The sequence below is a fragment of the Pseudochaenichthys georgianus genome, chromosome 5 (genome assembly GCF_902827115.2).
Source record: "Pseudochaenichthys georgianus chromosome 5, fPseGeo1.2, whole genome shotgun sequence".
NCBI lineage: Eukaryota > Metazoa > Chordata > Actinopteri > Perciformes > Channichthyidae > Pseudochaenichthys > Pseudochaenichthys georgianus.
In genome coordinates, this window is record NC_047507.1 from 44281267 (window position 1) to 44308825 (window position 27559).

General features: G+C 43.8%; 1 protein-coding gene across 1 annotated transcript in view; it reads right to left on the minus strand.

The window, feature by feature from the left end:
* LOC117446406 (uncharacterized) overlaps nucleotides 1–22049 on the minus strand; it is a 365056-nt gene extending 343007 nt beyond the window's left edge. The window contains exon 1 of the mRNA XM_034082566.1: nucleotides 21815–22049. Coding sequence (XP_033938457.1) covers nucleotides 21815–22049 — 235 coding nt within the window. The remainder of the gene's footprint in view (nucleotides 1–21814) is intronic.
* Between the last annotated feature and the right edge of the window lie 5510 nt (nucleotides 22050–27559).

Here is a 27559-nt window from a genome sequence, read left to right on the forward strand (position 1 = left end):
TAAGGAAGACATTTAAACTATTATTGGCAGTCACAGGCTGCTGTAAACTAAACACCTCTCTCTGACAGAACACCTCACTGAGTGATTGAACTCATATGTCTAACTTTCAGGTTTCTCTTTTTAGCCGCTGTTATGCTGTGTTCGTTATTCTCGAGTCCAGGTAAGAAGCTTAAAAAGGAGACTAAATGGAGTCTCTGAGAAGGTTCAAAATTGGTACTTTAATTAATAAAAAGCGCGGTAATGTTACAAGCAGGATATTGTTCAGTCAGGAGAGAAAGTCTGCAGCTTCCTCTCCCCTCGTGCTGGCTGTGCAGAAGAGCCCTTACAAGCATTCGTCTTTCCCGCTTCTGGCTGTTTGCTCCTCCTCTCTGGGAGCTGTAGTGATGTAGGGGACTTCCCCCCTCGTTCGACTGTGTCCGATATCGCGTTAAACAGAGGATTTCGACATTTTACATTCATTGCTTACTTCCACATGCCTTTTCTCCTCCTTATCTCTTTCATAACTTTATATGTAATACATGTTAACGGCGTCAATAGCCACTTTAATGATACTAATGGGCGGTAGTCCCGGATGTAGTCATGACGGATTTTCAGAATAAAAGCTTGGTATTGAGAATTTCCGGGTTTTTCCAGAATAAAATAGCATTTAAACTGACGGTATGTTTAAGGTACATTATGCCATAAAACATTGATTTTAATTTCTAACACCGCAGACCCCATGTCGCCTCTTTATGTGCGTCGCTAAGTTCCTCGTATTACTTGTGTACTTTAAAGCGGCACGGCATCGTTTACAATTTGCGAGCGATTTTTTTTCTTGAAAAATCCGAAGTGTTGCTAAACGTTTGATTTGTAGGTATTTTTCGGTGCGCTGTGTTTCTCTTTCTCCTCGACTTCCATGTGTGTTAATAACTGAGACTCTCGGCCTCCGTAGTGCGAAGCAAAGATCGTCTCTGCTGAGTGCTGACAGGATGAGGGGATATTATATGAATGAATCGTTTTTTTACCGATGCAAAGACGCTACAATCGATGCATCGCAAGTTCAACCCAAACTGTAGCCGATGTGCACTCTTTCAACCGGTGCACTCGCATCTTGAATGTTTATGCCGGTGCACCGATGCGAATCGGTGAATCTTAACATCCCTAGTGTACACAGAGGAAAAAGGCGAGAGAATCGGACGTTCAATGAGGACAATGATGTCCGCACGGAGTGGCTAACTGGAAGCGCTAAACTTCAGCGTCTATTTTGCTGGCCATGTCTTCTTTTTGACAAGGATTCGTGCTCCCTGAACAATCCTTGGGCAACTTCAGGATTCATCGACCTTGCCAACCTGTCACGAGCAATTGAGAGTCCCGGTAAATCAAAAAATCACAGATTGTGCTGTGAAATTGAAGCTTTTTGGACGCGTCAGGATTGACGAGGCTCTGGATTTAGCAAGAACCATTAGCACAAAGAAGCACAATGAACAAGTCAAAAAGAACCGCTGTGAGGCAGAGTCCTGCATCGGGTTGGGTACCCGATGGGTGACCCGCGAAAACAGTGATTCGCGGGTGGTATTTTTGCAACAAAAAAAATTCGGGTCCGGGTAAAACAAAGAAGATGCGGGTCGGATCGCGGGTGTTGCATAATAAATATATAAAAATGATAATTTAATGTAATGTTTAAATCCTATGACCTCTCCCCCGCGGGACGGCGCATTACCTCTGACCACTCTCCCCCGCGGGCCAGCGCACAATCATAACATCTGCACCGGTGCCAATCTGCTACTGAGCACGCCACATTCAAAATGACTGAGCCGGTAAAGGCGAAGATCTCCAGCGGAGAATACAGTATTGCCGAAAACTCTTCATCAAGAGCCAAATCCATTGTCTGGGAGGCTTTTGGACTCATCCTAGATGGAGAACATAACCAGGTCGCTGGGTTCGCTGCTTGCAAGAAGTGCAAAAAAGTGTTGGCCTATGATAGCCGCAAGCTAGGTACTTCATCATTGAAAAAACATATGGAGTCGAGCTGCGCTGCCAATGCCACAGGTACAAGACCAATCACTCAATACTTCACCAATAACCGTGATCTTAAAGCACCCAAAAGGGAAGACAAGGAGACTGTGTCCAAATTAGCAGTACAATTTGTCTGCAGTGATGTTAGATCATTCGAAACGGTGTGTGGCGATGGTTTTACTGGATTAGCACAGGGATTGATTGACATTGGTGCGCGGGCTGGCCGTGTCGATGCAATGCAGCTGTTACCAGAGCCGACAACAATATCTCGCAGAGTGACAAAATATGCAGAAGACATACGCCAAAGCATAATTCCTGAGCTGAGAGAACAGATGAGTGAGTACAATGGAGCAGTCACTTTAGACATGTGGACCGATGATTATCGGAAAATAAGCTACCTTTGTCACACAATACATTACATCACTAGCAAGTGGGAGCTAGTCGAAAGGGTGCTTTCTACGTCGGAATGGGATAGTACCTTGCGTAAAACGTCTGATAATATCAAACCAGCAATAATCCAAGCCCTGCGGAGCTACAGCATTGAGGATTTCTTCACCAAACTGGTGTATGTGACAGACAGGGGTTCACACATAGTGGCAGCCCTTCGCTCCGTCACAAGACTGAGCTGTGCTGCACACATCCTTAACACCGTGCTGTACACTACGATCGGGAAACCAAGCCAAGAAGATGCGTTCGGAGAGGAAGTGACTACGCTTGTCACAGAGGCAAAGTCACTCGTAACTTACTTTAAGCAAACGAGTCTCCAGAATCGCCTTAAAAAGATGTTAAAAGCATCAGTGGAAATGCGCTGGAACTCAGTCCACACAATGCTCGAGTCGATCAGCTGTCAATATGAGGACGTTCGTGCACTGCTGTTGAAGTGGGGAAGAGGGTCATCTGAACGACTTGAGCGACGACACTTTGAAGGCAATGGTGATGTTTCTTCAGAGATTCAAGGAGGCTACTAAGGCACTGGAGGCATCCAAATCTCCAACCCTTCACCTCACCGCTGTGTGGCTCAATCGCCTCAAACGCCACCTGCAACCATCCTCCACTGACAACCTGCCATTCTCCTCTCTAAAGGCAACATGACTTCTGGTTGAAAAGTACGAGATACACCTCGTGCACAAACTGGCCATGTTTTTGCACCCAAAGCTGAAAAGTCTGAAGCTGCTTGTGGAGGAACATTCAATGGAAACAGTGCACAACGAAGTGCGGCGTCTTGTGAACGGTAAGGCCGAAGGAAAATACAAGTGATCTCATAGTTTATTTCATACGGTATTAAAATTAAATTGAAGTAGAATTGGGAAAAAAGTTACTATCCTAACGTTACAGTATAGCCCACTGTTACTGTATTGTATATGCTTATTGGCCTGCTTGTCTGTTTTCATCATTTAAAATATGAAATGTAAAATATTAGGAAATCTATATGTAAAGTTTATAAAATTGCATATGCTAACTTTTACATATGGTATTACCATGGTTGGCAATGGAATACCATGGTGACCATGGTCAACCATGGTTACGTTTCGCAGGGACATTGCTCGTTCGATTCTTTCCATTCCAGCTTCAAGCGCCGCGAGTGAGCGAGATTTTCCACGGCTGGATTTGTGGTCTCAGAAAGGAGAAGTCAATTGAAACCCGGGACAGTTGATGACATTCTTTTTCTGCATAGTAATCTAAAGAAACACTGAATTGTGAGATGAACATGGCGTTAGCCAGCCTGTCTGTAAAAGGTTATACGTCTGTTAAAAAAAGTCTGTTGTTTTGGCATTAGCCAGCTTGACTGTTCTAAACAGTTTAAAAGTGTCAGACTGCCGCGGCCGCCTTGTTGCAATTGCACTGTTTCAGTTGGCTTCAATTTGTTTTATATCGTCAGCCATAATGACTGTAACATTATGAAACAAAATAAATGCACGTGATTGTTGCATAACAATATGATAACGTTCCGTTTTTAATAAGTCACGTTTTTTGGGAGGGGCGGAGGACCATCTAATTCATGTGTCTACATGAATAATTAAATGGAATGAACGGCATAATTTAGGCATTGTATTTCCTGGATTAGGCTACCTTCGTTTTAAAATATACTATCCAAATTTCACATGAAATGGCCAACAATTATCACTTTAAACGTTGTAGGTTAGGCTACTTGATTATTATTATTATTATTATGTAATTATTAACATCCCACGCTTTTTGAGCGAAATACGCAACTGCGTGTATTCATAATTACATGATTCTCTGCATCATAAGTTAGCAGCTCGAATACATCGTCCAGCTGAACATTTATGGGAAACGCAACAAATGAATAGTTTCTTTTCAGTAGTCTAAGTGTTTCTGGACAGCTCCTCAAAGTCCTACAGCTTGTATTTAAGGCAGCGCAGCCTCTCGGGAGCTCCATTTCCCTTTAATCGTGCTCATGTGAATTCTGTAAATTCTGTAAATTCTTTCACTGCTCATATATATATATATATATATAGGCCTATATCAGGGTTTCCGCTAGGATTTTTTCTCGCCGGTCAAATGTCCGGACAGAATTTATTTTACCGGACAAATTTGAAACTTACCGGTCATATTTCAATAATAATAATAAGAGTTGTGTAGCAGAGTTTCTGTTAGCAGGTAATCACCGGACTATGAGCAGATATGCTTCAGTTTAAAACTCAGTTCACGGGGCTCATTTTTATATTGCTTCAGTTTATAATCGTAACAGATCGAAAAATTCAGATTCATTTTTCAATAAATTATTCCACAAACAACAAACAACATAATTATTACATTCAAACAAACTACTTGTAGTAGATAACGTACATTATTCAAAAGTTTACATTAACTTTGAATAATAACACGGGAGAAACGGAGCCTCTCTTTTCCCCTCTCCCTCCCTCTCTCTCCTGACAGCCCGTCAGTTTCTCAAGCAGCTCCTGCAGAGGGCGGGGCTTCAGGTGATTATGCAGAGCTGCGTGTCTCGGTCAGACTCAGCAGCTGATCTGATCTCTCTCCCCCGTCCGGTTACACTTCACTCGCGTTTATGTGAACGCGAGTGATCGATCAGATCCAGCTCTCCTGATCGGCCTTCATAGAGAGCACCGATCAAACTATTAAGAGTGAATATCGGCCGATAATGACCGGCGGCCGATCGATCAGAGCCTCCCTAATTATTACCAGACATTTTGACCGGCAGGTTTTGAATTTACCGGTTTTTAATACATTTTACCAGCTAAAAACCGGTAATTACCGGCTAACGGAAACCCTGGCCTATATATATATATATATATATTAGTGCTGTCAAAATTATCGCGTTAACGGCGGTAATTAATTTGTTTAATTAATTGCGTTAAAATATTTAACGCATTTAACGCATGTGCAGAATGGCCCGCCCCATACGTGCCACCAGTAGCAGCGCCAGGGTATGGCTGGGGTAGGCTACACCCATACCAAGAAATGGCTTAGCCCCACCATGAAAAATGATGTTAAAGTAAGCAAAATAAAGTCTGCCAACTCGCGCGGAGTAAATTGCACAGACAGCAGTTAGTAAGATTGATTTCAGTAGCCACGGTTTTGAAAACTTTTGTCACGTAGTGATCGTCTTCTCAATAGAACATCTTTGATAACGGCATGGTGTTGTTGCAGGAAGTCCCGACGGAGAATACTTTTGCTGTAGTACAGGGCAGAGCCATATAATAGTAATAATATGGCTCTGGTACAGGGGTGCACATAACTGGTACGCAGCCGGTTATGTGCGTAATCTGAAATGCATACCGTCACTTGTGTCACAAAGCGCATTTGCGTACCGACGTACTTGTGAAGCTTTTCCAGAAGGCGGTTTCTAACCGATCACCGGACGACAGAGTCGGTCTCCATGTGCACAGACAGGGCTGCTGTTAACGTCGGTCTGGACAACGGAACTGTGCCAAAACTACGCCAACCGGCTGCGGAGGGAGACTCCCCCCTTCACTGGAGAACTGCGCTAAAACAGCTGATCACAACGTTCACCCCCCCCCCCCCTCTGTCGACTTTCCTGAAGTACTCCCCCGTTGATAGAAATCAACACGTAATGAATTAAGACCCCACGGTTTGATGAGTGATAGGTGTGTGTCTTTCATTTTGACGTGCAGAATTTTTTTATAATAAACATACATACTGTATGTTAAATGGATATATCCGCCTTCTTTCATTTATCTTTCCATTACCACAACAATATACATAAATAAATGGCATATTTTGGACATAGTTCAAATGGTGATTAATCATGATTAATTAATTTTTAAGCTGTGATTAATCTGATTAAACATTTTAATCGTTTGACAGCCCTAATATATATATATATATATATATATATATATAGGCCTATATATATATGCGGGTTCGGGTCGGGTTGCGGATCTTGTGCCGACGGGTCGGGTCAGGTTGCGGAACTAATTGGCAATATGTGCGGGTAGCGGGGCGGGTTCGGTATTGCACGTCGCGGGTGCGGGGCGGGAGCGGGTCTTGAAAATCAGACCCGTGCAGGACTCTGCTGTGAGGTGGAACTTTAAAAGCCGCGCGGTACACGCCATCTATGAAGGACGCGAGTCGCTCTGTATCGCTTTCGATAAGATAATGACAGAGCCGGGACGGGACAAAGAGACCATTGCACAGAGTGCTGCTTTGAAGCAAAAACTTGAGGATTTTGACTTCACCTTCCTGCTCGGGGTCTTTCAGTCCATGTTCGGCCTCACAGAACCACTCTTCCAGGTTCTGCAAAGTAAGACGGTGGACATAAAAAAATGCCATGACTCATCGGATCATGAGCACTCAACTTTATTGCCAACTGCACTTGTCAATTCTTACATTTTAATTAAAACTTCTAAATCCAACTTCCCATTCTGCTCCCGGTTACTGAGAACTCTACAAATTCAAGTGTTAACCTCTTCTTCAACACCACCATCAGGGAACTCATAATGAGCTATGCATCAATCTCAACGCAGACTGCACAGGTGGTTGTGAGGTTTTTTTCTTTTCTTTGAGTTTCTTACCATCATTACAAAAGTGACTTCCACATAATATGAGGGGCCGTAATTCATTCTGGCCCTCTCACACACACATGTATTTTCACTCCTACACACACATACATTCTCCTTTCACATGCATATATTTGTACTCACATATATATATACAATTTATTTTTTAACACATAGGCTACATGTATTTTCACTCTGACTTACATATATGTACACCTCCACACATATAGGTATTCTTGACTCTCACATAAATAAGTTCTAACTTTTACATATATATATTTGTATTCTCAAATGTATAAACATATATCATATTCTCACATACATACATTGTCACTCACTTTCAGATATGTATATACTTGACACTCGCATGTATTTTGTCTCATCTGTTTTGGTATCCATTACTAGGGTTGGTTATCGTTTTCACTGGGAGAAAAATATATTTATGAAAACATTAAGTCAAATCTGTATTCCTATTTACAATTCACTTCATACTGTTTAATTTTGTTGCGGTTATTGATTAACATTATATAAAAATAATCTCTGCATTGTTTAGTTAGTTCTAAGTGGTGTTGTTTGAGAATGGCCCAGTCTCCTCTGATGTTACACTGCAACTTGTCTGTGAGACAGAGTCCAACCACACAGTCTGTGTCCAACACGTGTCCTGCAATACACATGCTGCAGCTGCCCAGCTGCTCACTGTTTGTAAAAGTAAATAAATAGTATTTTCATTTCAATAATGTACTTTATATACCCTGCTCCATAAACAATACCTGTGCTCCTGTGTGAGGACAGCGCGAGGACACAGACGGGGAGGCTGATTTACTTCATAGAGGAAATGGCGGTGAATATTAACAACATAGGAGCTGAAACGCTGAATAACCTTCATTACGTGTTAGAGAGAGAACATAAGAAAGGTTGACCAAGATGAGGCTGTTAAACGGGCAGCGGAGCCACTGTGTGTAGAAAGAGAGAGAGAGAGACGCTGAGCTGCACCGGAGAGAGAGAGCTGCGGTCCTCCTGTCCTCACAACTCTTATTAATCCCGGTACCGGACAATTGTTATTTGTTCTTACTCGGAACTGAGTTTTGCTTCTCGCCAACATATAAAGCGGCGAGATGCATTTACTTAGGAATCGATAAGCAGAACCGAAACTAACATTTCTAAACGATACAGATGGAATCGAAACGTTGGAACCAGTACCCAACTCTAGCTGTGAGTAACTTTATTAGTAACGTGCTGTGAGCCTGTCCTCTGCCGCTCAACGGACGATGACAGGGATGTGACAGTTTCTACCCCAGTGAGATGATCGTGAACTAAGATAAGATAAAATAAGATGAACCTTTATTAATCCCCGAGGGGAAATTCAGTTGTACAAAGCAGCAACAGGGTAAGCGTGAAAAAAAAAACAGTACAGCAAAGATTCATGAACTTGTCATGAAAAGTTCATGGAATATCAGTGAACCATATTCATGAACAGCTCATAAACAGCTCATAAACAGCTCATAACAAAGTTGATGAACTGTTCATGAAAGTGTCATGAACATTAAATGGCACTAGGGCAGTTCATGAACTACTCATGAAACTCCTGTGCTGGAATGGTTCATGAACAATTCATGGAATATGGTTTTAGGCAGGTTCATGAACAATTCATGGAATGGAGTTTTCAGTGAGTGTGTAGGGATATTCAGTTTTCAACCAAGAACATATCAAGAATTGTTCATGAACATATCAAGAACTGTTCATAACAACTTCATGAACCATTCATGAACAGTTCATACCCAGTCACTGAATAGAATTCAATGGCTGGCTATGAACTGTTCATGAACTGTTCATGAACCATTCATGAACCATTGACTGTGGGTCAATTGGCAACCATAGAAAACAACAATTATGTCAATCACAATGGAACTTTACTCAAATTAACAAACAAACAAACATACATGTATACAGGTGGAGCACTACAATTAATCCCATCACTATTTGAAGCAGTTCTTGACACTCAGCTGCACAAAAAATGTTGTTACGGGTCCCAAAAGCTTGGGTACCACAGCAACAATAAATGATTTCTGTAGAAAACAGAAAAGTGCAGCAGCAATAATTATACACAGGATCCGGTTGATCGTCTGGAATGCTTCTTATTCAAAATTCAAAGTACACAGTTACATTCAAATAGCTGAACTTTACAAACATCACATTTCTCCATTTAAGTTATCTGTCTGTCAGTCAATTACTGTATCTCAAGGAGAAATTCAACATAGTCAATATAAATTATTACATTGCATTGCATTTAGCTGCTTTTATCCAAAGCGACTTACAATAAGTGCGTTCGACCAACAAAATACAAACTTGAAGAAAACAGAATCATATAAGTACATCAGGTTTCATAGAGCAAAAACATTTCAAGTGCTACTCAACTGGCTTTAGGTAAGCCAGTCCTTTATTAGTATATACGTGCTTTGTTAATAGTTCTATCACTCGATCGATCACACAGTGGAGTCGAAAGAGATGAGTTTTCAGTCTGCGCCGGAAGGTGTGTAAGCTATCTGTTGTCCTGATTTCAATGGGGAGCTCATTCCACCATTTTGGAGCCAGGATAGCAAACCCACGTGTTTCTGCTGATGGGAACTTGGGTCCCCCTCGCAGTGCGGGTGCAGCGAGCCGTTTGGTTGATGCAGAGCGGAGTGCACGTGCTGGGGTGTACGGTTTAACCATGTCCTGGATGTAGGAAGGGCCAGATCCATTCGCAGCATGGTACGCAAGTACCATTGTCTTGAAGTGGATTCTAGCAGTTACCGGAAGCCAGTGGAGGGAGCGGAGGAGCGGCGTGGTGTGGGACCATTTAGAAAGGTTGAAGACCAGACGAGCCGCTGCATTCTGGATGAGCTGCAGGTCGGATGGCACATGCAGGTAGACCAGCCAGGAGGGAGTTGCAGTAGTTTAGGCGTGAGATGATGAGAGCCTGGACCAGAACCTGCGTCGCTTTCTGGGTCAGCTGGGGACGCATCCTCCTGATGTTGTAAAGCGTGTATCTGCAGCAGCGGGTTGTAGCAGCTATGTTTGCAGTGAAGGACAGGTTGTTATCTATAAACACATAACGCTATCAAATAATACTTTCTATCAATATATCTATCTTTACCAAATATAACATATTATGGAGATCACAAAAATACACTGTCAATGTTAATAAACAACAAACAAGGCAATGTGCCTGCAAGACTTCACTCAGGTAACCAAAACATATTACCCGTGCGCAGCAGCTAACCTGCCTGCGAGCCTTCGCTCAGGTCACATTTACCCAGGCGTGGCTGAAGCCCGCGAAAATGGCATCTATTGTTGCCGACAGTTTAGTATTTTTAAAATACCGTTACTATGTCAAACATGCTCAAAACGTTCTGACACACTCTCCTAAACATCTCCAACATCATATCTAATTCACACAAGTTAACATCGATCATTTTCATCATGTACTGACCTGTAGAAAACAGAAAAGTGGAGCAGCAATAATTATACACAGGATCCGGTTGATCGTCTGGATTGCTTCTGAGGAGGGGGCGGAAGTGTCCCCCCTAAGGTAACCCAGATGTCACCACTCACCTGCCAAAGGTTCCACCTTGGCGCTACTTATTCGTACTGCTTCTCAAACAGTACAGATAAACCATAAAATGATATGAATGTCACCAAAATAAATACAGATAATGTTCAGTTTCAAATTCACTATTGTTTTGTTTTAAGATTAAACGTTTTAAAAAAGAAAGAAATGTTCAAATAGTAGATGAATATTCAAGAGGTCTTTAAAATCATCACACTGATCATCAAAAGTTCATAAAATGCTCATGAATATTCAAACATATTCTGAACTTGCCACAATCATCCAAAATTCATGAAATGCTCATAGTCATGAAAAGTTCATGAAATACTCATGCACACTTTTTGGGGTTTTAATTATAATGTTGTGATTGGCTGGATCATGATAATGTCATAAATTGCTCATAAAAGTCTGTCATGAGCAAAACAGGAACTTTATATGAATGAACAATGTTCATAAAAATGTCATGAACTGCTCTTTAAAATGGTTCATGAGCATTTTAAGAACGTTGGTTCATGAACATGACAAGTGAACATATAATGAGTTGTTCATGAATGTTTCATGAGTGCTCATGAACAGCTCATAAAGTCATGAACTCCATCTCGTAGGGGAAGGGCATTAATATAATGGGAGCCCTTTTTTAAGTAACTAAAACGTTACTTTTCACAGTAACGCATTACTTTTTGGTGTAAGTAATCAGTAAAGTAACTGAGTTACTTTTGAAATGAAGTAACTAGTAATGGTAACTAGTTACTGGTTTTCAGTAACTAGCACAACACTGGTTGTAGGTGCCTTAAATAACCCCTTATTTTATAGTGAGATGTATTTTTATGTTCATATAATAGTGATTTCAATGCCACCCCACTGAAAATGTCCTGGCTCCGCCAAGGTGGGTAGATCTGCAACTGAAACGCTCTGGTGGGCAAAGGGCTCAGTGTGTACGCCCAATACGATCATGTCCTGATAACGATGAAGCCATAGCCAGCCCCGCCTCTCCCCACCTCTGCTGCTCAGTGCTGTAGCATGGTCAGTAGCTACTGCTACTACCATGCTACAGCTGTTAGTGCAACATCTACAGCTCCTCTACCACAACCATCAGCAACAAGTGGACATAAACTACATGTTGCTAAATCTACCACGGGCATACACAGAAGGGCAACCATGCTCGGGGGTCTTCTTCGCTGCTTTTGGTGTATTTTGTGGCAGAATACAGCGCCACTTATAGGCCCGGCATATTTTACTACAGCATTTCCAGTGGTCTCGTGTGAAGGGACACGTTAAATGAGCCGAATGCGTGTGAACGGAAGACTTTTTTTAAAACAAATGTGTGGCGTAAACGTTCTCGTGTAAATGGGGTCTCAGAGGAGCCCTGAAGCAGGATTTATAGATTGCATCTCCAAAGACTTAGACACAGTAAAGTCACCCTGCTTTATATTTGACTGCAGTTTTATTAGGAGGTTAGAACTTTAACGTTATGTTGATATACAGTTATTTCTGGCTTTATATCTAAAATGTGTTGGGGCCAGGACTTTTATCATGGGAATTGTTATTTATTTTAAGAACCACTCCAGAGCTTGGCAAGGGGCAAGGGGAGACTGCCTGAGTTTGAAACCAGAAAGAAAAAAAGAAAATGAAGAAGAATACCATAAGGTACATGTTACTGTCACACTGATCCTTATGTTCAGATAATAATTCACAAAACTTGAGTCTATAGCAAATCTTTTATCGTTTATACTGAGGGTGCCGTCACAGATGATAGTGAAGACATTGATATTTTCATCCGATGCCTGGTCGGGAGCTCTTCTTGAGAGCTTAAAAGTATGTTGAAGATAAAAACTAATGCTGCTTATTTTAAGCAACAGCAGAGCTCCTCAAAAAGCCCAAATGTTCCAGCACTGATGAATTGTTGTTTGAAGATGAAGAGAAGCTCTGATGAGATCTGTGAGTTATTGATTACAAAGAAGAAAGAACAAACTAGTGTCTATAATGCATTGCATAGGAAAATGAACCAGTGCAAAAGTAAAACATCAAAAGCAGACATGGTGCAGAAACAATCCACCAAGGCAAGTGATCTCTCAGATGGGAATCAATTCTTAAAAGCAACTACATTTGGCAAAAATACAAAAAAGTCTCCATGAACTTTTAATTGCAGCTGATGTTTCTGCTAAAACACACGTGGACTACTTTGCTGGATTTCTGCTCTCAAACATTGGTTTCGGGGGGCTTCAAACAGACTGCCCCCTCCCCCAAATAGACTTTAATGCTGGAGCATTATTGTTTTCTTGGGGCGTGTGTGCATGCATGATTGATCTGACCCCCCCCCCCCCATGCCTTGTGGCCTGTTCCTGCGCTGGCCTTTTGTGGGGCCTGCTTTCCCTGCTGTATATGGGCTGTGACAGCTCTGTGGAGGGCTCGGATGATATCCACGCCTCCCTTCAGACCGACCGACAAACAGGGCCCCCCAGGCCAGCTACACACACACCAGAGAAGAAGAACAAAAGGTCAAGGTTCAGCACTTCCTGCATCTGAGAGAAGCCGATGACCTGATTTTGTTTATATGTTCGCTGGCATGCAAGCACCAGTGATCCATGCTCAGCTGCATGTGCACGAGAGACTGAATCGGTAGGGTTGACGGTAGGCGTGGGGGTTTGGTGTCACATCAGAACAATGTGTCCCAGAGGGGGGACAGGATGGGATGGTGTCCCCTCCACCTGATGTGACACCATGATACAGCATCCTTCCGTGTCCCTGAAACAACCAGCAAGGGGTGACGTTAGACGCTTTCTCATACAGATGCAAAGCTAATTATTAACACACTATTAGATCAACACGCGATCGACACGTATAAGAGCTCAGTGCAAACACAGCTGGCCGAGGTCACAGAGCAAGATGCTACAGAGTTACGAGGTCTGCTCACACATCTGACCTTCTCACATTAATACACACAACAAGCAGGAATGTCAAAGTTGTATTAAGTGTTCTATGTCCATACAGGAACATTACTTAAGGTTGGACTTGCCTCTATTTACTAAGTCTGTCTTTAAATAGAAACGCAGGCCGGGTCTTAGAGAGCCGACGATAACAGTGGCAGGAATTATGCTCTATTGGTCTGCGTTCCCGATGCTCAGCTTCCCATCATTTGAAATGTTAAACATTTCAGCCTGGAAATAAACAGGAACTTCTCCACAGCAGATGGCATTCACGGCGTTGCCATCACAGACACTTAAGGGGCTATTTTGAGAAGAAAGTGCTGCTCCTCCAGTCATCCTGCCTGAGCGCCACTAATGTGTGTCGGAGACGGCTGGATAACGAGGGACAGCATTGTTTCTGTGCTAATTGCAACCCTTTTCCCCCCGCCACTCATAACCCCAGCAGAGAGAAAGAAAATGCTACTAATTATACATTTTAATAGGATTACTACATGTATGTAATCAGCTCTAAGTCTAATGAATTCTCCAAGAAAGAGGAGACCTCATCAAAGAACGTGTGGATGTTGTGGATGCATGGCAGTATCAGACTGTTCTGTCACCACAGGTTAGGTCAGTGGTCTCAGTGTGACCTTCAGGAGTACAAAGGAAGCACACGCGGTGTTGAGCAGCTTCCCTTTCATGTAATGACACTTCAATAAGAGGACTCCATGCAGTTATCTCCCTCCATCTGTGTATTCCGTATCGACAGGAGATATGTGTCGACATCCTGTAAGCCGCAGTGACAGCGTTCTGATTCCAGTCATGTATTAGGGTGCTGTCTCCTGAGCCCTCTTGTTGCCTCGCCCAACTAAAGCCACTGGAGACGGCATGTACATCATCACTCCGGTGAGACGGATGGAAGGAATGTCCATTTCTGCCTGTTCAAAATGCAGCTCAACAAATAACAATATACAGATGTATTCAAGCCGCACATGAGAGCCCATTAATAAGGTCACTAGTTCACTACATTTTAAAGTGATAATACTGTTATAATCAGACGTTTTGGACGAATACACATTAACATCTCAAGGCAATCTGCCATGTGATTAGAGTTTGAGTTATCTCTATGTGATTATTGTCCTGTGGGTGGCAGGAAAGCAGATGCCGTGTGTCAAAGGAACGTGTGTATCCTCTGTGGAGCTTTATTGAGCTTGGTATATTACATTTAAAAATATTTGTCCTATAAAGTTGACTTTCTGTTTGTTTCTGATTGTTGCGCTAAAGGTCAGGGAAGTCACCATTCATCCTCCGGGTATCACAAGTATTTCCTGCATACTGTATCCACATCATTTTAGTTTTTTTGTTTCCCCAGAAACCATGTATGATGCTGTCGTATTTCACATCCTTGAAATGTGTAGCTTTCTGCCTAATAAGGTTCAGACATATCATTGCATTTGAACCAAAGTGAGATGTAAAGGCTTCCAGCAGGAAAGCTTAAGCTAATGTTATAACCACCGGCTGCCTCATCACATCAACACACGCACTGTATTTGTTGGGTTAGTCTTATATCTCAAAGACGCACACTAATTATTCCAGCACCCATCATTTGTAGGAATATAAATGAACTCAGCACTCAGAGTATGCACATAGCAGGCTGATGGAAGCTTTGATAAGGAAACACAATACACTTAGTTAATTCAAGGGGTTTCTTAGAATATGTCAGGCCTCTGCAGTATGGAGTCTCCCCGGTCCAAAGTTAATCTGAGTTTGAAGCAATTGTGCGAGGCAAGAGCAGCACTTGAGAAGTTGAAACACAAAGCAAAGAACTGATTACCATTCCGGAAAGAGAATAAGCACATTATTCACACGAATCAGTGATGGAAATTAATTCAAGACTTTATGTTATATCTCTCACAGGCTCCTCCCTCTACTGGACTCTATGGGTACTCCCCTCGATCCTATCTATGCACACGTTCTTTCACTGAGACTCATACCCGTAGCCGGCCCCCTGGGCGGGCCTACCTGAATGCGCGTGCATCCACCGCATAAGAGGCGGCCTCGCCCGCTTACTGCTATCCCTTTCTCTTTCAGCTAAGCTGCTATTTGAGTAACTGAGCGAGAGATAACAGGATATAAAAGAACAAGGAAAAGTTTTTTTGACGGTGGGAGGAAGCGTCCCGGCGGAGAGAGGTGAATTCCGCCTCCTCCCTGTTTGACCCATTGGTTACTAAATCTTCTTTTCAATATAAAAAAGATAAAATGTATTCCAGTTTTGAGTGTCTCTTCTTTCCACACAAAAGGAAAGAGTCCGCAGACAGCCGGGTGTGCAGAGGGGAGAAGGCCCCTTCCCCCGCTGTCGCGTGACCGCAAAGGGCTTGTATATCTGGATAAGATATTCAAGTATTTTGCTGCGCTTCCGCTCTGGCTCCGCCGCAGCGAAAGAGGTACCGGATAGGGAGCTCCGTTCTCCAGGAGTGGACTGACGGTGAGGAAGCGTCCCGGCAGAGAGAGGTGATTTCTCCGGCCAGGACGCGAGGGCGAATCCCGCCTCCTCCCTGTTTGACCCACTGGTTTCAAAGCCTTCTTTAAAAAAAAAAAAAAAAAAAAAAGATAAAATATATTCCAGTTTTAAGTGTCTTTTCTGTCCACACACCCACACAGCCACGTAATGTTGATCGTACCGTTTCCCCACTCGCTGCCCAAGTTGTAACTCCAGTTAAGGAGGCAGCTAGTACGCATGCACGGGTGAGAGTGATAAACCGCGCTATGCGGGTACAGGGACATTATGGCCAGTGTAGCAGGGTTAGGAAACATGTTACGCCGAGTGTACGGCGTAAACCACCCCGGTTTGGGTGAGAGCATCATGGTGGAGCGCGCCGCGGTGCGTTCAAGGACCTCAGTAGAGAGTCGGTCCTCTCTGTGTTGACCCCCCATGGGCAGAGCTTCCCTTCGCGGGGGGTTTTTGCGGCAGGACGGGTCACCAGAGAGTACCACATCTTTATCGCTGGGGCCTCACAGCTGGTCGCACATCCCCTATCATAGTGTTATGGGAATGGAGGCGCAGCTACGTGTTAACGGACTGGATAAACAGAACGCTGGGACTGAGTTATTTACTCCAGTTTTGCAGCATCCCTCCTCCGTTCGCAGGCATAAGAGAGGCAAAGCTATCATCCCGAGGGGAGAGGTTCAGGCCTTGGTGCAGAAACAGGCAGTGTCTGCTGTGTGCACACAAGACAGAGGGGCATTATTCCCTGTGTTTTCTGGTTCCCAAAAAGACAGGCGGATTCAGGCCCATTCTGGATTCACAGTCTGAATCGCCACATTGCACGCAGATAATTCCAGAGGTTAACTATAAAACAGTTACTGGGACTGGTGCAGCCAGGCGATTGGGTTACAACCATCGACCTGAGGGACGCTTACTTTCATGTTGAGATTGCTCCGAAACTTTTTTACGTTTTGCCTGGGGAAAGCTATAGGGGGGCGCTGGTCTAACAGAGACACGGCACAGCGACCTCCTAGAGCTGCGGGCAGTAGTATTAGTCCTCCAACATTTCAAACCCTTAATCCAGGGAAAACATGTAATGATGTGGAACGACAATGGCACCACAGTGGCAGCGGGGAAATTGTGGTTATGGGCTGCAGAGGTGGTGTTATCTCTGAGAGCCCTCCACATTCCGGGTCTGGAGAACAGGGGGGCCGACCTCATGCTGAGGGGCCTCTTGCCCTGCCAGGCAAGTGGGCGCTTTATCCGGAGGTGGTAAAGCGGATCTCTTCGCCAGCCGGCGCAACACCCACTACCGCACTATGGTGTTCCGTGGCTCTGAGCGATGACCCGCCTTTGGGGGTAGACGCGTTGCACACGAGCCGTGGCCAGAGAAGCTGCTTTACGCCTTTCCACCATTGCGTCTCATTCTCCCTCTCCTGGGGAGAGTGAGGCGGGAACGTCTGTCAGTCATCCTGGTAGCACCGGATCGCGTGGGGGCGCCGTGGTACTCAGAGATGACACAGATGAAGGTGGGCCAGCCCTGGGCGCTCCCCCAAGTTGGGGGGCGATCTCTCAGGAGGCAGGTGCAATCGGGGCGTTACCCACTCTGGACCAACCTCTCCAGGCTCCTGAGAGGGACAGGCTGAGACAGGGTGGATTGTCTGACAGCGTTATTCGGTCTATCCAAGCAGCGAGAGCTGGATCCACCACAGCCTGTTACAGGCCGAAGTAGCTGGGATTCCGGCGATGGTGTGAGGAGAGAAAAATAGAGCCCCTATCTTGTAAAATTGGGATCTATTTTGTTGTACTTACAGTTGTTGGAGGACAGAGGGCTTGCTCATTCCACAGTGAAGGTGTATGCAGCCATCTCGTCCTGCCATGAGGGATTTGGTGATAGGTCAGTTTAGCCGCTGATGTCGCGTTTTTTGCGAGGGGTCAGCAGGCTGCGCCCAGTGGTGCACGCCTCTGCCCCGCAGTGGGACCTGCCGATGGTGCTCGAGGCTCTGGTCACAGGACCATTTGAGCCTCTGGAGCTCTCCTCCCTGAAAGCACTGTCATGGAAGACAGCATTGCTACTTGCCTTAACGTCAGCCAAAGGAGGGTCTGAGTTAACCGCTTTATCAGTGCACCCAAGTTGTTAAACATCCGGGGTGACCAAAGCGGTGCGACATTCAGACCGAACCCCTCCTTTGTGCCTAAGAGCCTAAGGAGTACGTTCAGGTCGAGGGCTATTCAGTTGGGGGGGTTTTAATCTCCCCCCCATAGTGGGGCGAGGGAGGCTAAATTGCACCTCCTCTGACCGGTGCATGCGCTGGCATGTTAGGTAGAGCGCACGGCTACCCTTAGACACACAGAACAGCTGTTTGTGCATTTTCGGCGGTGGGGTAATTCTCTACGTTATGGCACACCTCCACGGGGTAAGCGCGTCAGGGTGTGCCCGGCCCGCCACAGCCTCTTTTTCTTCTCTCCTTGGCTACGGCCGAGGGAGAGGTGAGAGAGGCGCAGCGGCTGCTAAACAGAAAGCCGGTCTGAAACAGGGGGATGGAGCGGTATTCTCGCGGGACAGCAGAGCGGGTATACGTCGTAGCCTGTGAGAGATATAACCCATGGTAACCCATGTTATATAAGCACAGCGGAGCCCTCTACTCATGGAAGCACTGCTGCCCTATGCTGCTCAGCTAAAATAGAAAGTAAAGGGATAGCAGTTAGCGGGCGAGGCCACCTCTTATGCGGTGGATGCGCGCGCATTCAGGTAGGCCCGCCCAGGGGGGCGGCTACGGTCTCAGTGAAAGAATGCGTGCATAGATAGGATCGAGGGGAGTACCCATAGAGTCCAGTAGAGGGCTCCACTGTGCTTATATATCATAGGTTACCACACGTAACCCTACAATTTCTTCTCTGCTCAAGCTTGTTAAAAACAATGATTATTAGACAAAAGCAAAGATATTTTTTTGCTTTTTAATTTGAGTCCGTGAGGATGCATGACCTCCTCTTCACTTTGTGCGACACCTATACACATTTATAGATAAACTAAACGTCTCCTGTTTTATGTTGATCATATGAAACATGAGAATCAATCACACTGAAAATAAACACTTGTGTACGGAGACAGGCTGAGGCACACACTGTTACTGTCAATCACATTATGTGTGTTTGTGCTTATGTATGGTAAACAGCCGCTTATACACCCTTTATAACAAGGTCAGCTTCACTTCAGCAGCTGTTGCCAGGCAACAACAGGAGGCTTTAGGAAGTGCTCCATTGAGCAGCGTATGTTCAAGTCAAAGAGAAAAAATGAGACACAAACTGAGTGTGGAGACGGGCTGGATGGCAGAGGACGTCAGTAGAACACACTGTTTGTTTCACATAGAGGACAGAGTGGGCAGTAATGCGGCGGCTGTGAGGGTGGTCCCTCGGACCCTCATCCGCTCACTGCTCCTCCCTCTCTGGGGTTGGGAAGGTGTGCCTTAAGTTGTTACTGTGGACTCTCAAATACTGATCAGTGCCTTTACTTATTTCTGCAGAGGGAACCAGGCATTCATTTCAAATGAGCTCGGAGACAAAGCTTTATTTCATGCTTTCCTTGTTGAATAACTAAAGTATATTTTATCCATCAGCACAACTCAATTATGTCATAGTCACAACTCGGCTGCTTTGAAACTATGATTTCTAAAACACATACTGTTTTCATAAGCTAATTATTCAGTTTCATCAATTTTGTTTCATGATTGTCAAGAAAATAAGTGATTGGAGTAATTATTGTATAAAAGCCGTATGTCTGTTCAAGAAAGTAACTTGGATAAGAAACTAAGACAGACAAAGGATGTTTTTCCATTAAACATCAGCCAGCTTTATCCACTAAAGGAAAAAAATACTAACAAATAAAACCTGTCTTTTCTTTCTTAAAGAGTGACTGCACCCAGTCTCAGAATATTAACCATTAGCAGGAGATAGCATGCTTATCCTCACTCTGATGTGTGGTGCAATGTGGCACGACAACACAATGCTACATCACTGCTATGTGAAACTAGAAATGCATTTCAAATATGCATGTGCATGCTCCTGCAACAAAGAAAGTAGTGCCAGTGGAAAATAATAGATTAGATATTAATAATCCTTGTGGTTAGTCGTCCTGATTGGACCAACAAATACTGGTTCTGGACTGGTACTGGAGAGGAAATTAAAAACGACAACAATATACAACAAGCATATTTTTCTGACGTTGACTATCTAGTCAATGTCAGAAAAATATCCATCCTTCCATCCATCCATCTTGTCCCGCTTATCCGTGGTCGGGTCGCGGGGGTAGCAGTTCCAGCAGAGAGCCCCAAACTTTCTTTTCCCTGGCCACATCAACCAGCTCTGACTGGGGGATCCCAAGGCGCTCCCAGGCCAGCCAAGAGATATAATCCCTCCACCTGGTCCTAGGTCTACCCCTTGGTCTCTTCCCAGCTGGATGTGCCTGGAACACCTCCCTAGGGAGGCGCCCAGGTGGCATCCTAACTAGGTGCCCGAACCACCTCAACTGGCTCCTTTCGACGCGAAGGAGGAGCGGCTCAACTCTGAGTCCCTCCCTGATGACCGAACTTCTTAATTTATCCCTAAGGGAGACACCAGCCACCCGGCGGAGGAAACTTCATAAGGAGTTTAACCGTGACACTTTTTGAAATCCCGTTTTTGTCCCCCCACTTTACAAATATGTTTATTTTTTTTTTTTGTAACGCAAGTCGTCATCACCACGGAGGAGCACACAGCCTCTGTGAGCGAGCGAGACAGAGAGCGAGCGAGCGAGCGAGAGAGGGCACACCTTTATCTATTTAATATAGCCTAGTTGTACAAAATAAAGTAAGAAATCATTCCAATGTCTACTATAGGACAGTAAAAAAAAGAAAAGAAAAGGGGAGTGATGAGTAAAATATGCATAAATAAAAAGAAAGAATGCTAACTAGGTAACATAAGATAAGAATAAACTAGTTTAAATGATTTGTTATTGATTGTGATCATATTCTAAAGATGTTTGGATTATTGAAAAGTATACAGCTCCCTTTCATCTGAGTGTTGAGAGCTGTGTCCATACATTCATGTTGTGCTCAAAGTGCACCAGATTGATGCTTTTCACTTCAACATTTAAAAAACAATCTTCCCGGGGGTGCACGCCCCCGGACCCCCCAAGAGTATGTGAGGTCCACCAAATAAAGCAGGTTGAAATCATTAAATTGCATACATTTTATTTTAGTAAACACTGAAAACGGGTCCCACAGACCCAAACAGCACACAAAGGTTAAAGGTAAGCATATAATAATGTTAAATATGCTAAATATATACACTGCAAAAAACAAGTGAACGAGTGAAAAGGCCCACCTGTTCAAAGTGGGGAATGGCAGAAAAAGTTTGAGAACCACTGCTATAGATCGTGATAGACTCCGAGTTGAAACAGGATGACATGTGTTGGGGACCATGGAGAGTTGCAGTTATGTCGATTCATTATTCTTTTTATTATTGATAAAATCATTGTTGTCACTGTCACTATCATGGTGTGAACTGTAATATGGCATCATGGGAAGCTTCCAGAAAAAAAGAAAACCTTCTGAAGAAACGTAAACATTCCTCCACCCTTGAAAAAGAGATCAATGATCTCAATGGGATTCAACTGCATAAATAAAGGTTGGAAATGAAATAACCTCTGTATCTCTCTTGCTTAAAGCATCTAACCAACTAAGTGCAACAAAATGACCACTCATCCCCAGACTCAGGGTGTGTGAGGGGTTAAGAAGCCAACACACACTTCCACACACAGTCCGCACTAACCTCTCAGCTGGAAGTAATGAAAGGATACGTCCGGGCACCACAGGCTTCCTGTTGACCATAGCGAAGGACAGCTCCGTCTGCAGGAACACGGCCGAGGCCTTGATGAGATGCTGTCCAAAGCGGAGGGTCAACATGTCCAGCTGACTCTGGCCTGGGTGGGGGGGGGCAGGCAGAGGCAGCAGCGGGTCAATAACAGAGTCTGAGGGAGCATTCTGCTCATCGCACCTAACTGACCTTTGATGAGGATCGGATTTTAGAATCATATCCCTTACCATAACTAGTGTGTTAATAGGTGGCTTGCTTTGTTTGGCATGAACAAATATTTTGTTAATTTATTTCAACACAGTCGGCAAAACATCACATAACTTATGAACGTCAAACACAAAGCGATTATAATAAATATTCTATTACAATGTCCAACAGTCAACAAGTGAATGTTTAAATGATATCAATAAAGATTAAGCCCCAGAAAGCACATGGCTACTTAGCATGCAAAATTATGCCATTCTGCATGTTGCCCTGAGCAGTGGCTGAGCAAATTTTGCGGACAGAAACATCGACATGTGGTCGAATTTGGATGTGAAGTTGGGGATTCTTGGGACATTTGTCTACCTCGTTTGCCTAGGTAAGTGTGTGTTTTACCTAACAAGGAATGTTAACAGTAAAGTGCACTGTACTATTTAAACCAGAAGATAGATACAATGAGTTCAACTACCCACCACAGTTAGCTTTGCTAGCTTAGCTACAGATGGCGTTGAATTTATGTTCAAGCACCTGAAGGCGTTTATAATGCATTTTGATGGTGAGACGACCGGTGTTATAGTAAGCCAGACATATAATGCTATAACTGTACACACAGCATTGATTGGGATATGACAACGTTGCCGCTGTGTTGAAACTTCCCCTGCGAGATGACTTTATGACTTTATGAGCTGTTCATGAGCACTCATGAAACATTCATGAACAACTCATTATATGTTCACTTGTCATGTTCATGAACCAACATTCTTAAAATGCTCATGAACCATTTTAAAGAGCAGTTCATGAAATTGTTATGAACATTGTTCATTCATATAAAGTTCCTGTTTTGCTCATGACAGACTTTTATGAGCAATTTATGAACTTTTCATGATCCAGCCAATCACAAAATTATAATTAAAACCCCAAAAAGTTTGCATGAGTATTTCATGAACTTTTCATGACTATGAGCATTTCATGAATTTTGGATGTTGTGGCAAGTTCAGAATATGTTTGAATATTCATGAGCATTTTATGAACTTTTGATGATCAGTGTGATGATTTTAAAGACCTCTTGAATATTCATCTACTATTTGAACATTTCTTTATTTTTAAAAACTTTTAATCTTAAAACAAAGCAATAGTGAATTTGAAACTGAACACTATCTGTATTTATTTTGGTGACATTCATATAATTTTATGGTTTATCTGTACTGTTTGAGAAGCAGTATGAGTAAGTAGCACCAAGGTGGAACCTTTGGCAGGTGAGCGGTGACATCTGGGTTAACTTAGGGGGGACACTTCCGCCCCCTCCTCAGAAGCAATCCAGACGATCAACCGGATCCTGTGTATAATTATTGCTGCTTACTTTTCTGTTATCTACAGGTCAGTACATAATGAAAATGATCGATGTTAACTTGTGTGAATTAGATGATGTTGGAGATGTTTAGGAGAGTGTGTCAGAAAGTTTTGAGCATGTTTGACATAGTAACGGTATTTTAAAAATACTAAACTGTCGGCAACAAGAGATGCCATTTTCGCGGGCTTCAGCCGCGCCTGGGAAAATGTGACCTGAGCGAAGGCTCGCAGGCAGGTTAGCTGCTGCGCACGGGTAATATGTTTTGTTTACCTGAGTGAAGTCTTGCAGGCACATTGCCTTGTTTTTTGTTTATTAACATTGACAATGTATTTTTGTGATCTCCATAATATGTTATATTTGGTAAAGATAGATATATTGATAGAAAGTATTATTTGATAGTGTTATGTGTTTATAGATAACAACCTGTCCTTCACTGCAAACATAGCTGCTACAACCCGCTGCTGCAGATACACGCTTTACAACATCAGGAGGATGCGTCCCCAGCTGACCCAGAAAGCTACGCAGGTTCTGGTCCAGGCTCTCGTCAGCTCACGCCTAAACTACTGCAACTCCCTCCTGGCTGGTCTACCTGCATGTGCCATCCGACCTCTGCAGCTCATCCAGAATGCAGCGGCTCGTCTGGTCTTCAACCTTCCTAAATTCTCCCACACCACTCCGCTCCTCCGCTCCCTTCACTGGCTTCCGGTAACTGCTAGAATCCACTTCAAGACAATGGTACTTGCGTACCATGCTGTGAATGGATCTGGCCCTTCCTACATCCAGGACATGGTTAACCGTACACCCCAGCGCGTGCACTCCGCTCTGCATCAACCAAACGGCTCGCTGCACCATCGCTGCGAGGGGGACCCAAGTTCCCATCAGCAGAAACACGTGGGTTTGCTATCCTGGCTCCAAGATGGTGGAATGAGCTCCCCATTGACATCAGGACAGCAGATAGCTTACACACCTTCCGGCGCAGACTGAAAACTCATCTCTTTCGACTCCACTTCGAGCGATAGACCTATTAACAAAGCACTTATATACTAATAAAGGGCTGGCTTATCTAAAGCCAGTTGAGTAGCACTTGAAATGTTTTTGCTCTATGAAGCCTGATGTACTTTATGATTCTGTTTTCTTCAAGTTTGTATTTTGTTGGTCGAACGCACTTATTGTAAGGGTGCGTTCACACCTGCCTTGTATAGTCCGGTTGAATCGAACCCTGGTGCGTTGTTGGAGTCTACCGGACCAGGTCCGTCCTCCGCGCAGATCGTTTGGATATGGCCAGAGCGGGGTCGCCGTCCGGATCTGCCGATGACCTTTCTTTGTTCTGAGGGAAAAGGAATTGTGTCCTAGACACTATTCTCTGTTAGCTGTACAAAACTAGACTTTGCACTCCAATGGATTGTTTCTTCAAATAAGCACTTTATTACACAGTTCAACAAAGATATATCAATTCATACTATACCACAAAACGCCAGCGCCTTGGACCCCTTCTTGAGTTCCCACCGTGACAAGCTCGTCAGTGTGAGATCCCAGTTGAAGTGAGTCCCGAATTCTGAATATATCTTGTTCTTTATAGTATTTGCTGTGAAGCCCCCACCTTTGGTGCTCTCTGTGCTGCAATCTGCCTTTTCTGCCCAGCAACACCCAGTTTTAGCTAAGGTCAGGCCAGGGCCATACTCCCTTTTCCTAATTACCTGTTTTAACTGGTTTTCTCACAAGACAGTTGCGCCTGGTGTGGCTCAGGGCCCCACATACCGTACCATGGTGTTCTGTCTTTGAAGATAACAGGATGTAGCCGGCCAGCAGTAAACTTTAACACGTTATTTTTCCACTCAGACAGCTCAATGTTTTTAGCGTTTCCTATAACAGGATTTACTATATCTTATATTCACAGTTACTTTTTGCCTTATCTTTATCCTTCAATCCCCCTGTTGCCCCATTCTAATGATTGGGGCAACAAAACAACGCTATTGTTTATGTACATTTATGTCAGCTGTTTTAGGCTTCTGTCTCTCTTTCCCACATTCTGCCATACGGTGGTACTGGTGGTGCTGTCGGGAAAGTGTCCATTGCTGCTGCTTCTTCTTCACCTTCCTCAATGTCTGGGTTGTTTTCTAAGGATAGCAAGGCGAGTTGTTGGCCCAGGGGAGTAGAAGGTGCTATGGCGGTACTAATTATTTTGTCCACCATTGAGCGGATACATGGGATGCAGCAGCACCAGCACAAGGTCAAAATTGCTGCAAACACGGCCATTGATATCTTGTGTAGTTTCATTTTGTGGGGAATTTGGATTATTACTTTGGTCAATGATTTGCCTCCCCCTTTCACCCACTATGATAATGATTATTCCAACAATGATGAAAAAACAAAGTGTTAAGGCCAAGCAATAGAGGTGTTGGTTAGGTCCTGAGTTCTTCTTCATCTTCGTTTTTCTTGTAAAAGTTCTTTGGTGTATCAGTGTAGGTGAGTGTCTCTTGTGTGGTGTGTGTGTATGTGATGCGCGTGGTGTACCGCCTACTTTGGGGGAGCGGTCCCTTGTTGTGCCTCCTCGCCGGCTGTTATCTCCTGGGCTGCCGTTGGTTCTCCTGTTGTCTCCTCCTCCTCGGAAGTTGAGTCGATGTCCACACTTGGGGGTTGGGGGGCTTCGGTTGTTTGCCTGATGTTCAGTTGGCCTAGGTCCTGGATGGTGTCAGCGAGGGTCCTGGTAGGTGCTGGTGCTTCCACACACCTGCTCCAGTGGTACCACGTGTCCCCCTTTCCTTGTAGGCGGACGGCATGGGATGTCCTCTGGGTCACTCGGTCGGGGCCGGAGAGCCTGGGGTTGACAGTCAGCCTCCTGCGTCTCGGGTCCCCCTTTCGGCGTCAGTAACCTGTGTGGAGAAATCTGATACAAATCCCTCAAGCCTACGCTCCGGGCTCTGGGGCCCTCGGCTGTTTGACCCACCAGTGCGTGGCAACTTGGAGCCTGTTGGTGGGGTGTCTTAAAACAACAGACGTCTGTGCACAGGTTTTCTAAATTAATTGTGCCGCTTCAGAATCTTAATACTTGGACTGTGCCCACTAAATAAGAACCCCAACATCTTTAGGTAAACTAAATAACATATTTCAATAGCTCTGAATTTCTGACAAGCATCTGTATTTATTTTTAAATGAAATCCCTGAGATCCCATTAAAAATCTAAATATGATTTGAACTGCTAATGTTTCTGGTAAAGAAACACACTAATCTTATGGATTCAAAAACAACCAAAATCACAATACTAACAAAGTGAATGGCTTCCTGGTGATACTGCTTCTACCCGTCAGTGCTTAGATATTATCCCGCTGAAAAAATGAATACAGAATTCCAACAAACTGTCCTCAAATGTCTTTCTATTATGTATTTAGATTAAATGTATATCCCCATAATGACCTCAACAATAAAGTCTATGGCTTTTACTTCTTTACCAGGCTAGTTACATGATGTTGTCCAAATTACATTCTATCTCATTACATTACTATGTTTTAACTTTAACTGTAAATATGTTCTTTCTACATTTCAAACCTTAGTTACTTTAATACCTGTTGAAACATTAGTTGACACATTACTCACCGGTCAGCTTCTTCAGTATTTCATTCTGGACTTACATCTCTCTGGTAGCCCCTTGGCCACTGATTTTTTATCTGTGTTACCTGCTATAACTCAATCAATATTAGAGACATGTCAACATTCATCAAACAGTGTGTTATCCCCAAATATGGAGCAGGTCAATTCTAAAACTGTCAATCAATGATCAGATTGAACAATGGAGTTGGGCAGCAGGTCCCTTTCAGTCCCTAAATGAAAAATGTACATTGTAAAGTTTACACTCCCCCTTTTTTACACATTATCTCATGTGTAAACAAAAACCTGTATGGGAAGAAAACCTTCAGGTCATAATGGATTATAAGACAATACCAAACATTTTTCCCAAATGTACATCCATTATTTCCACAGTAAACACTTCAGTGAAATGAAGTGTTTCTCTCCATCTTTCAGTCCTAAAAGAAACAGAATCTTCAAATGTCATAGTTTGAGTTTCACATTCTGCAAACCGCCACCTCCTGTGGGAGTGAAATATCAAGTAGGTTAGAAACGGTTTCCCCTTTTGTGCAATGTTAGGAAACCTCTCATTTCACACATTATTATCACACA